The sequence below is a fragment of the Bubalus kerabau genome, chromosome 16, assembly GCF_029407905.1.
Source record: "Bubalus kerabau isolate K-KA32 ecotype Philippines breed swamp buffalo chromosome 16, PCC_UOA_SB_1v2, whole genome shotgun sequence".
Classification (NCBI taxonomy): Eukaryota; Metazoa; Chordata; class Mammalia; order Artiodactyla; family Bovidae; genus Bubalus; species Bubalus kerabau.
In genome coordinates, this window is record NC_073639.1 from 15,941,164 (window position 1) to 15,954,517 (window position 13,354).

The 13,354-nt window shown below is 37.8% G+C and overlaps 1 protein-coding gene across 38 annotated transcripts in view; it reads left to right on the forward strand.

Annotated features, from left to right (window-relative positions):
- SLC10A7 (solute carrier family 10 member 7) overlaps window positions 1-13,354 on the forward strand; it is a 312,501-nt gene that overhangs the window by 97,087 nt on the left and 202,060 nt on the right. For 25 of the 38 annotated variants that reach the window (XR_008703531.1, XR_008703530.1, XR_008703529.1 and 22 more), the window contains one exon: window positions 6,311-6,349. The exons of 9 other annotated variants lie outside the window; for them this stretch is intronic. Coding sequence is in view for 24 of the 29 variants with exons in the window: in XM_055550400.1 (XP_055406375.1) it covers window positions 6,311-6,349 (39 nt within the window). In the remaining 5 variants the exon portion in view is untranslated. Of the gene's footprint in view, window positions 1-6,310; window positions 6,350-7,294; window positions 8,047-12,484; window positions 12,602-13,354 lie in introns of those variants that run through there. 4 more of the 38 variants (XM_055550429.1, XM_055550428.1, XM_055550411.1 and 1 more) reach the window with 4 other exon arrangements.

Genomic DNA, 13,354 nt, shown 5'->3' on the forward strand with positions numbered 1-13,354 from the left:
TAGAGGCATCCACCTTCTATTTCTTTTTCCAGGACAGGTTGGGGGAAGGAGTTCTTCAGAGCATACCTTCAGCCCCCACCCCTCCACACAGCCCTTCATCTCTCATTGCTGGAGTCTCTTTGCCTTGGAAGACAGCTCTTTAGGGTCTCTCACAATGAATCAAGTTTGATGGCAGTCCTCTGAGGCACCTGTTTGGCCCTTGCAATTGAATCTTGCCACATCACTGAATTGAAGTGTGCTCCGCCCAGTTGCCTACTTTCTTCCTTGCCCTCCCCTTGTGGTCTGTCCCTGGCAGCCTCCCCAGCTTTGCTGTTTCTGGTTGGGAAGCAAGCACCTGTCTCTGGTTCATTATACGTCCTCCCTGTGGCCCCACTGCAGCTCTAGGGAATAGACCGTGATGACGCCGCAAGCTCACACCGCTCTCTGCCCCTATGGCAGCCTGGCAAGTGCTTTGTCCCTCAGTAAATATCCATCTCCAGCCTGGGAGGTGTGATGGGCATGTCAGCTTTCTACCCTAGAGAAAGAGGAAAAAGTTATGACCTGCTCCTTCGAGAAATTTCTTTTTATCTCCTCCAGAACTTATAGCCTTTTCTTATATAGCCTGCCTATGAAATGGTCCCTAACCCCAACTTAGTTTTCATGTCTTTCTATAAGCTCTGCATGTGTGTGTCTAGAATATTACTTTGTACTAGTGGGATACTTACCACAGCATGCTCTTTAACTTAGAACATTATTAGAAATTCAGAGACAACCATCAATGTCCCATTTTAGCATTTCGGTAAGCATTGCTGTGTATGTTGACTGAGGAAGCAGGTTATGCAACAGCAAACACCAGAAGTTTCATAAATTAATTTGCAACAGATCATTCATACTGACTATAAATGCTGGATCTCATTTTTTTTTAATTTAGTAGACTGATAAGGGAAAGAAGAAGAGAGGTATTGTTCCAGAGTTATGAAAATTGTAGATACAGTTTTATGAGGAGAAGAGTTGGGTAAGACTCAACAGTGTCATACATTTGGAATGCAGTTATTTTATAAACGGACCACATGTTTATGTAACTCCAGAGCACGGAACACAGTCAGTGCTCAGCAGTTTAAGAAGGTGAAGTTTTGGGCTTACTGTCAGGTAGGACTTCATAATATTTAAAGGCATTCGGCAATGGAAGTGCTTGTTTTCCTGAATTAGAAAACTCTCTGTTCCCATGCTGTTCAATTTTTTTCCTGTTGTTATTTTTTTTAAAGCTACTATTTTCTTTTCTTTTGTATTTTTGGCCATGCCGTGTGACATGCAGGATCTTAGCACCCTGACTAGGGATTGAACCCGCGCCCCCAGCATTGGAAGCACAGAGTCTTAACCACTGGGCCACTAGGAAAGTCCTTGTTTCTTTTAAAGAAGTTTTGTTTATTTTTGGTTACACTTAGTTTGGGCGCCCAGGCTTTCTCCAGTTGCAGTGAGCAGAGGCTACTCTTCATTGCAGTGTGGGCTTCTCCTTGCTTTGGCTTTTCTGGTTGGAAAGCTCAGGCTCTAGATGCATGGGCTTTAGGAGTTGCTCCACTCAGATTTGGTATTTTCCGTGTGCAGCTCTGGGGTGTGTGGGCTTCAATAGTTGAAGCTCCTGAGCCCTAGAGCCCTTGGGTTTCAGTAATTGTGGAGCATGGGCTTAGTTGCTCTAAGGCATGTGGAATCTTCCTGGCCCAGAAATCGAACCCACGTCCCCTGCATTGGCAGGCACAATCCTATCCACTGAGCCACCAGGGAAGTTTCCCCTCCCTTTTTAATTTACCTTTTTATTTTAAATAATTCCAAGTACGTTATGAAGAAATTAATTTGTTATTGAACTTGCTCAATTTTCCAAAATAATTTAATAAAGACATGCAGTAATATATATTAAACATTAGTAAAATACCATATAGCAAGTAAATATGATACTAAAAGCAATGTATTATCTAAAAATATGTAATATAAAGGAAGTCAATCTACTCATTATTAAAAAACCACCAAAAAATAAAACCCCACCTCAGTTCTAGCTTTTTTATTTAGCATTGATCAAATTATCCATCAAACATGATTACATTAAGGTATATACTTGGCACATGGGGTTGCTGAGTTAATATTGAAAATGTTACTGTTCAGGTCATTTAGTTGACATAAGAATTATTCATTCATTCTTTGATTCAGTAATATTTATTGGATTTACTACAAGTCAGATGCTGTTCTAGCCAGTGATGAGACAATCTTGTACATATTAGGCAAAATTCTTCTTGTGATGAAACATTCTAGAGGGGGAATGAGTAATTAAGTTGATTCTAGCAAATGAGATAATAAATGAAATCCTCTGTTTAAAAATAAGTGGATCCTCTCCAATATGGCTTCCAGAAAACTCATATCCTAAGAGAGTCTGGTCATATATCCTGGAGAGTCGTCCTTTCAGAACAAATTGTCTTTGGTGGCTCGTGTTTGATCTTAGGACATGAAATTTGTATGTAGCCATGTTTGTTTGGATATAAAAATAAAAGCGCATTTTTGGTTTACTTTCAAAACCAAGTATTTACACGCTGCAGACACACGTGGAAGATGCCCTGTGTTCATCCTGGGGCTTCTCATACACCCAGCACAGGCGTGTGTTCTAGAGAGTTCTCAGCCTCCAGCTTGTCAGGCAGCAGAGTTATCACAATTGTGCAAACTAGAGATCGAAATCTTATTTAAAAATAAAACATGTATACATTTTTTTTAACACAAAGAGGTTTAAAATGCAAGCAATAAATGGTTCAGCATCTTCTTGCTCAGAAATAGAAATTTAAAATGTTAAAAAGAAAAAAAAGGGGAGGGGGACAGAACAAAATGCAAAAAATGACCCCCACACAGTTCCCCTCCAATTTAACCGTAGTTAAGAAGGGGGTTTTTTGTGATCCCTTTAGAAAAAAGTGTTTTTCATTCTTATCTGTGTGTGTGTGTGTGTGTGTGTGTACCTATACATTTACACAATAGGAGTGTGGTATGATTACAATCAGGGATTCCCTCATGGCTCAAATGGTAAAGAGTCTGCCTGCAATGGGGGAGACCAGAGTTCGATCCCTGGGTTAGGAAGATTCCCTGGAGAAGGAAATGGCAACCCACTCCAGTATTCTTGCCCAGAAAATTCCATGAACGGAGGAGACTGGTGGGTCACGAAGAGCCTTGACACAACTGAGCGACTTCACCTCATGATTACAATAAGAAATACGTAATACATATTCCTGGCACAGAGCTCCTAAAACACTTGGATTTCTGAAGTGAAGAGAGTTGGCAAGGTGTCCTTTGTTATGCTAATCAGGAGACTTCTGGAAAGGCCCTAGCTAACCTGGGACTGGGGCTGGTTGCCAGAGGATCAGAGATGAGAAGGTTGGATCTCTTGGGGTGGGCAGTGGGGCTGGAGTTCAGTCATTAAACTCGCCAGTCAATTCAGCCACCAGTGAATTGGTTCATTGAACTATTTGGTTCAGCCCCCAAGGCCAGTGTTTAAATTAATCATGCTTTGTAATGGAGCCTCCATAGAAAACTAAAGGATGGGTTCTGAGAGCTTCTGAGTTGGTGAGCACTGGACGCGATGAGAGAGGAGTGTGATCAGAGGGCATGGCAGCGCCACTCCCTTTCCCCATACCTTGCCCTCTGGCGGTTCCTGAGTTATGGTCTTTTATAATATAAAATAATTATATAATATAATATAAAGCAGTAATGTAGTGAGTGAGTTGGTTTCCTGAGTTTTGTGAGCTGCTCTAGCAAATTAATCAAGCTAGACTGGACTGGTCATGGGAAGCTCTGATTTAAAACCAGTTGGTCAGAAGCATAGGTGACAACCTTGACTTGATTGGTATCTGAAATGGGGACCGTCTTATGGTCCTAAATCCTTAACCTGGGGAATCTGATGCTATTTCCAGGTAGACTGTGTCAGAACTGAGTTGAATTGCAGGATGCTGTGGCAGTGAGCATGGGGACACTCAGGCCACCTAGAGGTGTGGATATATCTGTGTTGGAGGAGGTGACTGGAAGCTTCTTGGAATGACAGTGCCTAAGCTGAGTCACTACAATAAATGGGAGTTCCTGGGTCGAGGAAGGGAGAAAGGCATTCCAGGCCAAAGAGCAAGGAGGTAAGGAACAGCATGAGTGCAGGGAATCACAAGTGGTTTGACGCTGTCAGAAGATCAATTTTGAAGCATAAATGAGATGGACGGAGACATGTTCATGGACAGCTTTGCACTTCATGCTGGAAATTCCTCTTTCAGTCAAGGGATAGGCATGTCTTTATATATCAATTAAAAGCTCTCCATTTACCCAGAACCTTAGTCAGCTGTATCACCAATGGTTATCGGAGCCCACTGCATGGTGAATGATTTCAAATCCATCATCACTGTCAGGAAAACAGCTAAGAAGATGGCCTGCGGCATCTTTGGATACCTCAGATATCTCATCGCTGTCATCACCACCATTTTATAAAATGTGGGAATATAGTCAATCCACATAAAATATATTGCTTGGGTTTGGGTTAAAAGAACAAGATGGAGTGGTAGAATGGCAATTTGATCTGATGAGTCATAGTTGATACTTAGTTTACTTTGACTTCCCAGTCTTTTTCCTTCTGATGTTCCACTTGTTTTTTGTAATGCTGGAGAAAAACCGTTAGTGATCCTAGTATAAGATTGGCAAAAGGCCCTGAAAAGAAAAAAATTGAAAGAAGAGGAATCCAAATGGGAATATCTCATCCACTTACTAAAAATAGAAACTGGTTCTAAGCATAAGATAGAGTCTAGAAATAAACATTGTGGGAAAGGTGCATTTTTATAGAAAGGAAGGCAGAGTTCCCTATTGATCTCTCCACAACTCATTTGTTTATTCACTTTTACTTATTTTTCTCCACACATAAAACTTTTTCCTGAATCATCCCAAAGTGGGATTCCAGGAAGCTGCGTTAAATATGTTACTATAGTTTACTTTGTCATCTGTGATGTTTTAGTTAGCCAAATCTTTTTTTTCTTTCCTCTGCTCCCTGTACAACACAGAAGACCATATGCCATTGTCCCTGCCAGGGAGCAGAGGTTTCCCTGGTCTGTAGCTGAGTCTGTGTTGATGCCACAGAGGAGCAGTGGTCCAGTGCCATCTTTTATTGATAAGGCCAGCAAAGGAGAAATCTAATGAAATTATCAAAGCTTTGAATTAATTATGAACTTGAATAGGAGAGCTAAGCTCTCTGGAGCCAAGGATCTCATTACCCATGCACTCCCATTGCATCCTCTTCTGGAGCAGAAGGCATTTTCAGCTACATCTCTTAGCTTGGCTTTGGACCTTATTCAAACTTGGCTAAACTGACATCCTCTTCTTACTACAATGTGGCTGCTAATGTCTGTGATGATTAATTTAATTTAATTCTGCTCTGGATCTACAAGAGATGTCAATGGGTTTTCTCTACCCCTCCTTCTGCCTTTTATTATTTTTTCTTTCTCTCCTTTTCTCCCCCATCACATTGGATATTATACGAGTTTTTAATCTTTTTGGAGTCACGTGAGAAGCTCTCAGAAATTCAGGTATAGCTTCATGGAATATAGTGATTGATTTAAAGCTAAGAACTTACTATATATTCCCGGGATATTTAGGTAAGCACAAAGTCAAATATTTCTTCTTCAAATTTTGAACACCAAATGGAGTTTTTCTTGCCTGTTTCTACTTTAGAATTAATGGTGTAGCAATAACTTCCATGGGCTTAACAAGTGTTCACATTTCTAATGTGTGTTGTATGATAACTACAGATCTCACTTTATGAGTGTAGCTCATGGGACTTACGCTTTCTGATGAAGAGTAGTTCATGTTTGTTTGCTTTCCTTTTCCAATAATTTGAATTTTCTTTCTTTCTTTTCTTCCTTCCTTTCTTTCCTTTTGCTTCTTCTTTTTTTTTTTTCTTTCTTTCTTTCTTTTTTTAGGTGAATAAATCAACCTGTGATTGTTTTAAGTCTCAAGTAGCAAAATCAATAACAACAAGGCTTTGATTTGCTCTTGGTGATGGTTCTTTAGTACTATCACATAGGTTCAAAGCATCTCATGGCAAGCCTTTTTGGCTTGCTTTTGAGACCCATTATTTATGAATTCCTAAGCTGCAGTTCATCTATCTTAGTAAATGACAGGCCATTGGCAATTATTGTAAGCGGTAACTAACTTTGCTTTAGAGTCAGTGTTTTAAGGTTTTGAATATTGAGGGGACGGGAGAATGATAGCTTTTGCTTTTCCTTTTCCTATTTACTTTCAGTGAGTTTTTTCCCCCCGTTTATTTTCTCTATAGGCAGCTGCAATATTTAATTCAGCCTTTGGAAGTTTTTTGGTAAGTAAACATGATTTAATTTGTCTTTTATAACTTTTGTTGTGATGTTTGTATGAAAGATTTAGTGAAAATCAGACATTATTTTTTTAATTTGGTTAAATATAAAATCTTGAATCCTGTTATGTATCATTCTCCACACTGTAAAGAAAATTAGTTAATAAATAAAAGAAATGTTCTCTTACAATATAATTTGGAGGCTTGGGTTTAATATTCCATTTAATGGATTCAAGGAATCAATTAAAACACTATGTGTCTCCTTATAGAGGTTATGTCAATATATTGATCATTTAATGAGGTCTTTTAGATTATTATTATTTTGTATCACTGGGACTGAGGATTTTGAAAAGGAAACATGACCCAGCTGGTCAGAAAGGGAATGCTAATTTACTTGTGGACATGTCATTTATTTTGTACATTTCACTGTCAAAGAAGCTACTGTCTTATATACTTCTGAGAAATCTATGTGAAAATTTGAAATGAGGAAATAACTAACGAGTCATTTGCAAGAAAATACAGTGTTTTTGACATGTGAACTATAAGTTGTATATAAAAAGATTAAAATAGTTCATTTTTCATAAGTAGAACTATTGTAATTATAAGGACAATCCTATTTTAGCATTTTTTAATCATTATCTCTGAAACAGATGATATAACAAAGACTTGGTTTGTGTTATGGAAGACTGAGAAAGAAGCTGAGTTTTCTGTCAGTTGAGGGTTTTATTTATACCCTCCCTAAAACTTTGCTCAAAATTCATGAAAACAAATTAGAATGTTGTATTTTTAGATATATAGCTCACTAATAGGTATGTGGTGCAGTGATTTACAAAAAATTGAGAATGGAATCAGTGAGGTAGATAAACTGGTTCATGAGTCTAGGCAAAATATCAATTACCTCTGTTTAAAATGCTCTTTATGTCACTTGTTATTTTATGTTTTTAAATGTAGCTGAAGCTTTAAAACAGGTTCCATGGTGTTAATTCTGCACGGTGCTGTATAACTTGTAATGTCCCAGTGTTACAGAGCTTCTAGTGATGGACCTTCTGCGAAATACATGCTTAGATTCTACCTTATTTTTAAAGAAGTAGTAATGTTATTCTCCATGGTGTATTCTTATTATTGGGTTTTAGAAGAGAGATAATAGAATCTACTTAATGAAAATGATCTCTGGAGCCACTTATTTTAGACTCAGTAATATTTTGTGGTCATTATTTCACGTATCCAAGTATTATTTTCTGAATGTTGTCACAATTGATAACATACTGTCTGTAAGATATGTCCTTGTTGGAAGCCAGTTTTTTTTAATATGGTTGGGTTCATATATATCCACTAATAAAACATGGTTTCTTAAGCTGGATCCCTTACTCTTTAAAATGCCCAGTGTAAGTGAGAAAATAACTTTGAGGCAGTTGTCTGAATAACTAAAGCAAAATACAGTCCCTCAGTTGGAGGACAAGCTCACTAAGTACAGTTTGAGCTGTGCATTGACTGTATGAGCAATAAATATATCATGATGTGTGTTCTACAAGGCCGAATTCTTTCATAAAATCCAATGAAGTCGAACTTGTTCTAGGGATTCTTTTGAATTTCTGTTATGCTCTTTCATTTTTAAAAAGTCATGCATTCTCACTCCTTAGTCTTTTGCTCTTTTTCATCTCTTCACCTTTGTATTAATGAGTCAATCAGAAGTATTTATTGATCTCTTACACACAGAGGTAGTTTTCTGAAGCTGTAGAGTTGCAAAAACAATATGACATCATCCCACTCTTCTATGAAGGTAACACAGAAGAAGAAATACAAAAAGCTAAGAAATCAAACAAAAGATGTTACTAGATGATATATGATTGTCAGATATGAACTCTGAGTTGAAAGGTTGGACAGAAACAATTTTGCTGTTGGACCTTGAAATGTGATAGGACTTAGCTAGTAAAGAAGAAAGGAGAGGAAAAGGTGTGAGCAGTGGCAGAGAGGCAGAATTGATTCCATTTTTTTACTTTCCTTCCTTTTTCTTTCCCAAAGCTGAAAATTACCAGAAGGGTTGAGAATAAAAGTTAGGATTGGAGATGTTTTGTTCCAGTGTTATAAGAGAAATAATTCTATTTTCACTTTTTTGTTCTCCTCTGTAGCTATAAGCTGGAGAAGGCAATGGCACCCCACTCCAGTACTCTTGCCTAGAAAATCCCATGGACAGAGGAGCCTGGTAGGCTGCAGTCCATGGGGTCACAAAGAGTTGGACATTTACCGAGCGACTTCACTTTCACTTTTCACCTTCATGCATTGGAGAAGGAAATGGCAACCCACTCCAGTGTTCTTGCCTGGAGAATCCCAGGGACAGGGGAGCCTGGTGGGCTGCCGCCTATGGGGTCGCACAGAGTCGGACACGACTGGAGCGACTTAGCAGCAGCAGCAGCATAGCTACAAACAAACCTTATGAACTATATGCAAGTCTGAACTAAATCGGTTAGAACTTAAATCAGTTAGTTAGATTCAGCTTATTTACCTGAAAAAAAGATAATAGTGACTTGGACAAGATAAAAGTTTGTTTCTCTATTATGTAAAATTTGGAAGGAGGCTGTCCAAGTGTGGTATGGTCAGAAAGAGCTTTCTCCTCCAGGATCCATAGCCTCATGGTCCAAGATAGCTGCTGGAGCTCCAGCCTGAATAGCAAGGGCTTTACCTTGGGAAAGCATGAAAGAGCTCTCCTGAAACCTAAGTCTGCTTTCTTTAAACAGCATTCCTAGAATTCCAACACCGTACTTGTAGTAATATCTTACTGTAGAACTTAGCCTTATGGTCCTACCTAGCCACTGGAGAGGTTGGGGCATGTGGCAATTTGCTAAGGGCTATAAATTGGATTTCTTTAACTAAGAAAAAAGAATGTACAAGAGACAGCTAGTCCTTTCTGCAAAAGAGCAGTGTACAACAATTGTCAAGTGTTTCAATTAAGAGATTAAGCTCCATTGAATAATATGAGATGGCTTCAGGGAGAAGTTGGTGCTTGAGTTGGGCTTATTTCAGAGGAAGAAAATTCCAAACTATAACCTGCATGTTTTATTTTGTTACTCCTAAAGGGTGGTATTTGTTAGAGTGGTTTTTAGAATATTTTCTTACATATGAAAAGTATCCATCTATCCTTAAAATTTAGGATTATGGATAGTAGCATGGATTCTTGAATTAGACAGTCTGGATTTTAAATCCTTACTTGACTGAATACTATTCTAACCACAAAACCTTCCCTATATATAAAATGAGATAATGATAAACTGTACAGTTGAGGTAAGGATTAAATGGCTTGAATGATGTAGTAGAAATAACTGGCCTAGGTTTCGTCCAAGTTCTACCATGGATTGTTGCTGCATGACCATGGACATTCATAAAATGAAGAAACAGGTTATCTGTGACCAAGTCCTATAATTCTGAAATACTGATTCAGTGATTATTCTCTGGTTTTGAGTGACTGTTTCTTTTGTATTTGCAACATAGAGTCTGAGAAGGCTGTTTCCTTCAGATTACATTAAAACTTTGAATGAAAGGCTTTTCTAGGATGAATTATTGAAGAAAGAACTCTTTGGGCATCCTTGTCGATTATCAGATATTGTGAGTACATGCTTAGAAGCTCGTCACGTCTGACTCTTTGCTACCCTTTAGACTGTAGCCCACGAGGCTTCCCTGTCCACGGGCTTTTCCAGGCAACAATACTGGAGAGGGCAGCCATTCCCTTCTCTAGGGGATTTTCCTGACCCATGAATTGAACTGGCATCTCCTGTGTCTCCTGCATTGCAGGCAGATTCTTTACCTACTGAGCCATCAGGGAAGCCCTTCAGACATCTAGATATATCAAATAAACTACTATACATGTTATTATAGCTAGTCTAATAATGTCCCAGGTCTAATTAAAACACTGTTTTTGAAGAACTAATTGTTACAGAAAACTTTGTTTTTAAAATGTAGCTAGGCTGCTAATAACTAATGATAGATGAATTCAATTTACATAAATTTCAGACCAAGAGAATATTTAAAAATTGTGCCACAGAGGATTGCTTTAAGTTGAGAAGTTAATGTTATTATCTACTCCCCTCATTTAAATTGTTTGGTTTACAATAATTGTGGAGCATAATAAGTGTACTGAGATTTCCCTCTTGATGAGACTTTAATAAAATTTGATAGTTAACCACCCTGAATAATGAAAATGTTATGAAATTTTATATGTATATATGTAAATATATTTCTTTGTCAAGCCATGTATTTCAAGTCCAACAATTTCATATATTACCTCCTCTTCAAAAGAAAGATTAAAATAAAAATAGATTTAGATATTGGCAACTTTTTGAAAAATTCCAATTAAAGCATCATTTCTTTAAAAGAGTCAGCTGTGTTGGAAAAAAAAGATCACATGATTTGTTAAACCGTTAGCATTTTTGGTTTGGAGGCTACTTTCAGTGTTTCTATGTCTTCAAGAATTAGAAGTTAAAGATTAAAAGGAAAAAGTAGAAGTCTTTCTTTTTAGATCCCTCAGTCTATTTTATTTTTGGTAGCTCTTAATCTTAAAGGGAAACCCTGCTGCTGCTGCTGCTGCTAAGTCACTTCAGTCGTGTCTGACTCTGTACGACCCCATGAACGGCAACCCACCAGGCTCTTCGATCCCTGGGATTCTCCAGGCAAGAACATAGGAATGGGTTGCCATTTCCTTCTCCAGTGCATGCATGCATGCTAAGTCGCTTCAGTCGTGTCCGACTGTGTGCGACCCCATGGACAGCAGCCCACCAGGCTCCTCTGTCCACGGGATTCTCTAGGCAAGAATACTGGAGTGGGTTGCCATTTCCTTCTCCAAAGGGAAACCCTACTGAGTAACAAAGTCAATATGCCAAACTGAGTTTCTAACAAGTATGTTATACAACATTATAGCAATCCATGGCAACATGAATGTAGAGTTCTGAAATAGCAGCAAAGAGTCCTAAGCAAAATTAAGTCACTTTTGTAAATTGATAACACCTAGTCTAATAAAGATCTTTAAGAATCACTATGTACTTTCTAAATCTCATTTAAAATATCAGGAAATAAGTGTCTTTTACATAATTCCTCTTTGAAATAGCCGTTGCTGTAACCAGCAGAAGCTATTCTAAGACGAACAATTGTATTTCTTTTTATGCTAGACCACGGGTTAAAAGAAACTGCTTACCTTGAGCTAAAGAACTAACCAGCACATATTCTTCTTCCCTTACCCAACTATTCTGTCTTCCCTCTTTGCTTTGGTTAATTGGTTATGATTGCCCATCCTTGTAGAAAAATTTAAGAATTAACTGATACTGTTATTATAGTTGCCTAAATAAAAAAAGTCTCAAACATAAATGCTGTGTTTTAATAACATGGAATACATGTTTATCACCTTTATTTTTCCTTTCTTGTACAAAAATATTTTCAGCCACACAGCAAATGATTAGAGAGGAAGCATATTAACTTTGTTACTCATTGAGTGTTGTGCAACACTGCTTTTTAAAAATCAGATCAAGAACCTCAAATATTAATGGAGAAGGTTAAGAGTGGTACCATACAAGACTTAATTGTTAACTTGGTTTTCCTTTCACCTAAATCTAGGATGTCAGTTTTTAACTTTAGTTTATGTTTATGGAATACTCATTTTGGCAATATTGAGAACTATGTCTGATTTTTTTCCTTAATTTTTTAATAAAATCTTAAGCAACCCGAGTCATTCAGTTGAGATCTTAGTTTCTCCACAAAAATTCATGACTTGTTTATAATGCACAATACTGAATAATGCAAGCAACTGAATTTTTGAGCAATATTCAGTACTACCTTCAGTTCAGCTCAGTCACTCAGTCGTGTCCAACTCTGTGACTCCATGGACTGCAGCACACCAGGCTTCCCTGTCCATCACCAACTCCCAGAGCTTGCTCAAACTCATGTCCATTGAGTCGGTGATGCCATCCAACCGTCTCATCCTCTGTCGTCCCCTTCTCTTCCTGCTTTCAATCTTTCCCAGCATCAGGGTCTTTTCCAATGAATCAGTTCTTCTCATCAGGTGGCCAAAGTATTAGAGTTTCAGCCTCAGCATCAGACCTTCCAATGTGTGTTCAGGACTGATTTCCTTTAGGATTGACTGGTTTGGTCTCCTTGCAGTCCAAGGGACTCTCAAGAGTCTTCTCCAACGCCACAGTTGAAAAGCATCAATACTTCAGTGCTCAGCTTTCCTTATGGTCCAACTCTCACATCCATATGTGACCACTGGATGTAAGTACTACCTTACAGGATGCTATTTCAAGTTTATCATTTTATTCCTAAGGACTTGATAAAACCCATCCTGGGCTTTAAATAACTTAAAATAACCCATGTTGGGCTTTAAAATAACTTATGAACTGTATTTAGACAATAGGAAGCTGGTTTCTACCTTTATAAAACAAACTCCATCATGATGCTGTATGTTTCATTTGTTTACCTCCTTGAGTAAATGGACACAATGAAGCTGGATTGTTGAGACTAGACCACTTTCTCTTTAAAAAGTACCATTGGTTCAATTAGCAGTATGGCACAAAATAGGAAAATAACATATACAATTAACCCATATATACTCAGAGTCAATTAGATTCGAGGAACTTTTCTAGATACTGAAGCAAATAAATAAAACATAAATATGTGCAAAATAAGTAACAATAAATTAAGACAAGAAGGAAGACATGAATTGCTTTCAAGACAATGTTTTCCAAGTTTCAGGCATCTTTATGACTTGACATGTCAGCATATTATGTGTATTATCAATTAAAACTGACTTTTAAAATTTAAATTTATTTTAAAGCAAAAATCTGCATCAGCTTGGCAAATAAAAACTAATCTTGTTGTGAACAGAAAACAGCTATTAGAAATTTGTACTCCACTGCCTACACAAGACTATGAGTCCAATGGCCTGTTCTGCTTTTGATAAGAAGTAAAATTAGCATCAGTACCAAACCAAGAACTGTCTCTTCCTGCAATCTGAATGACTGAAAAAGATTT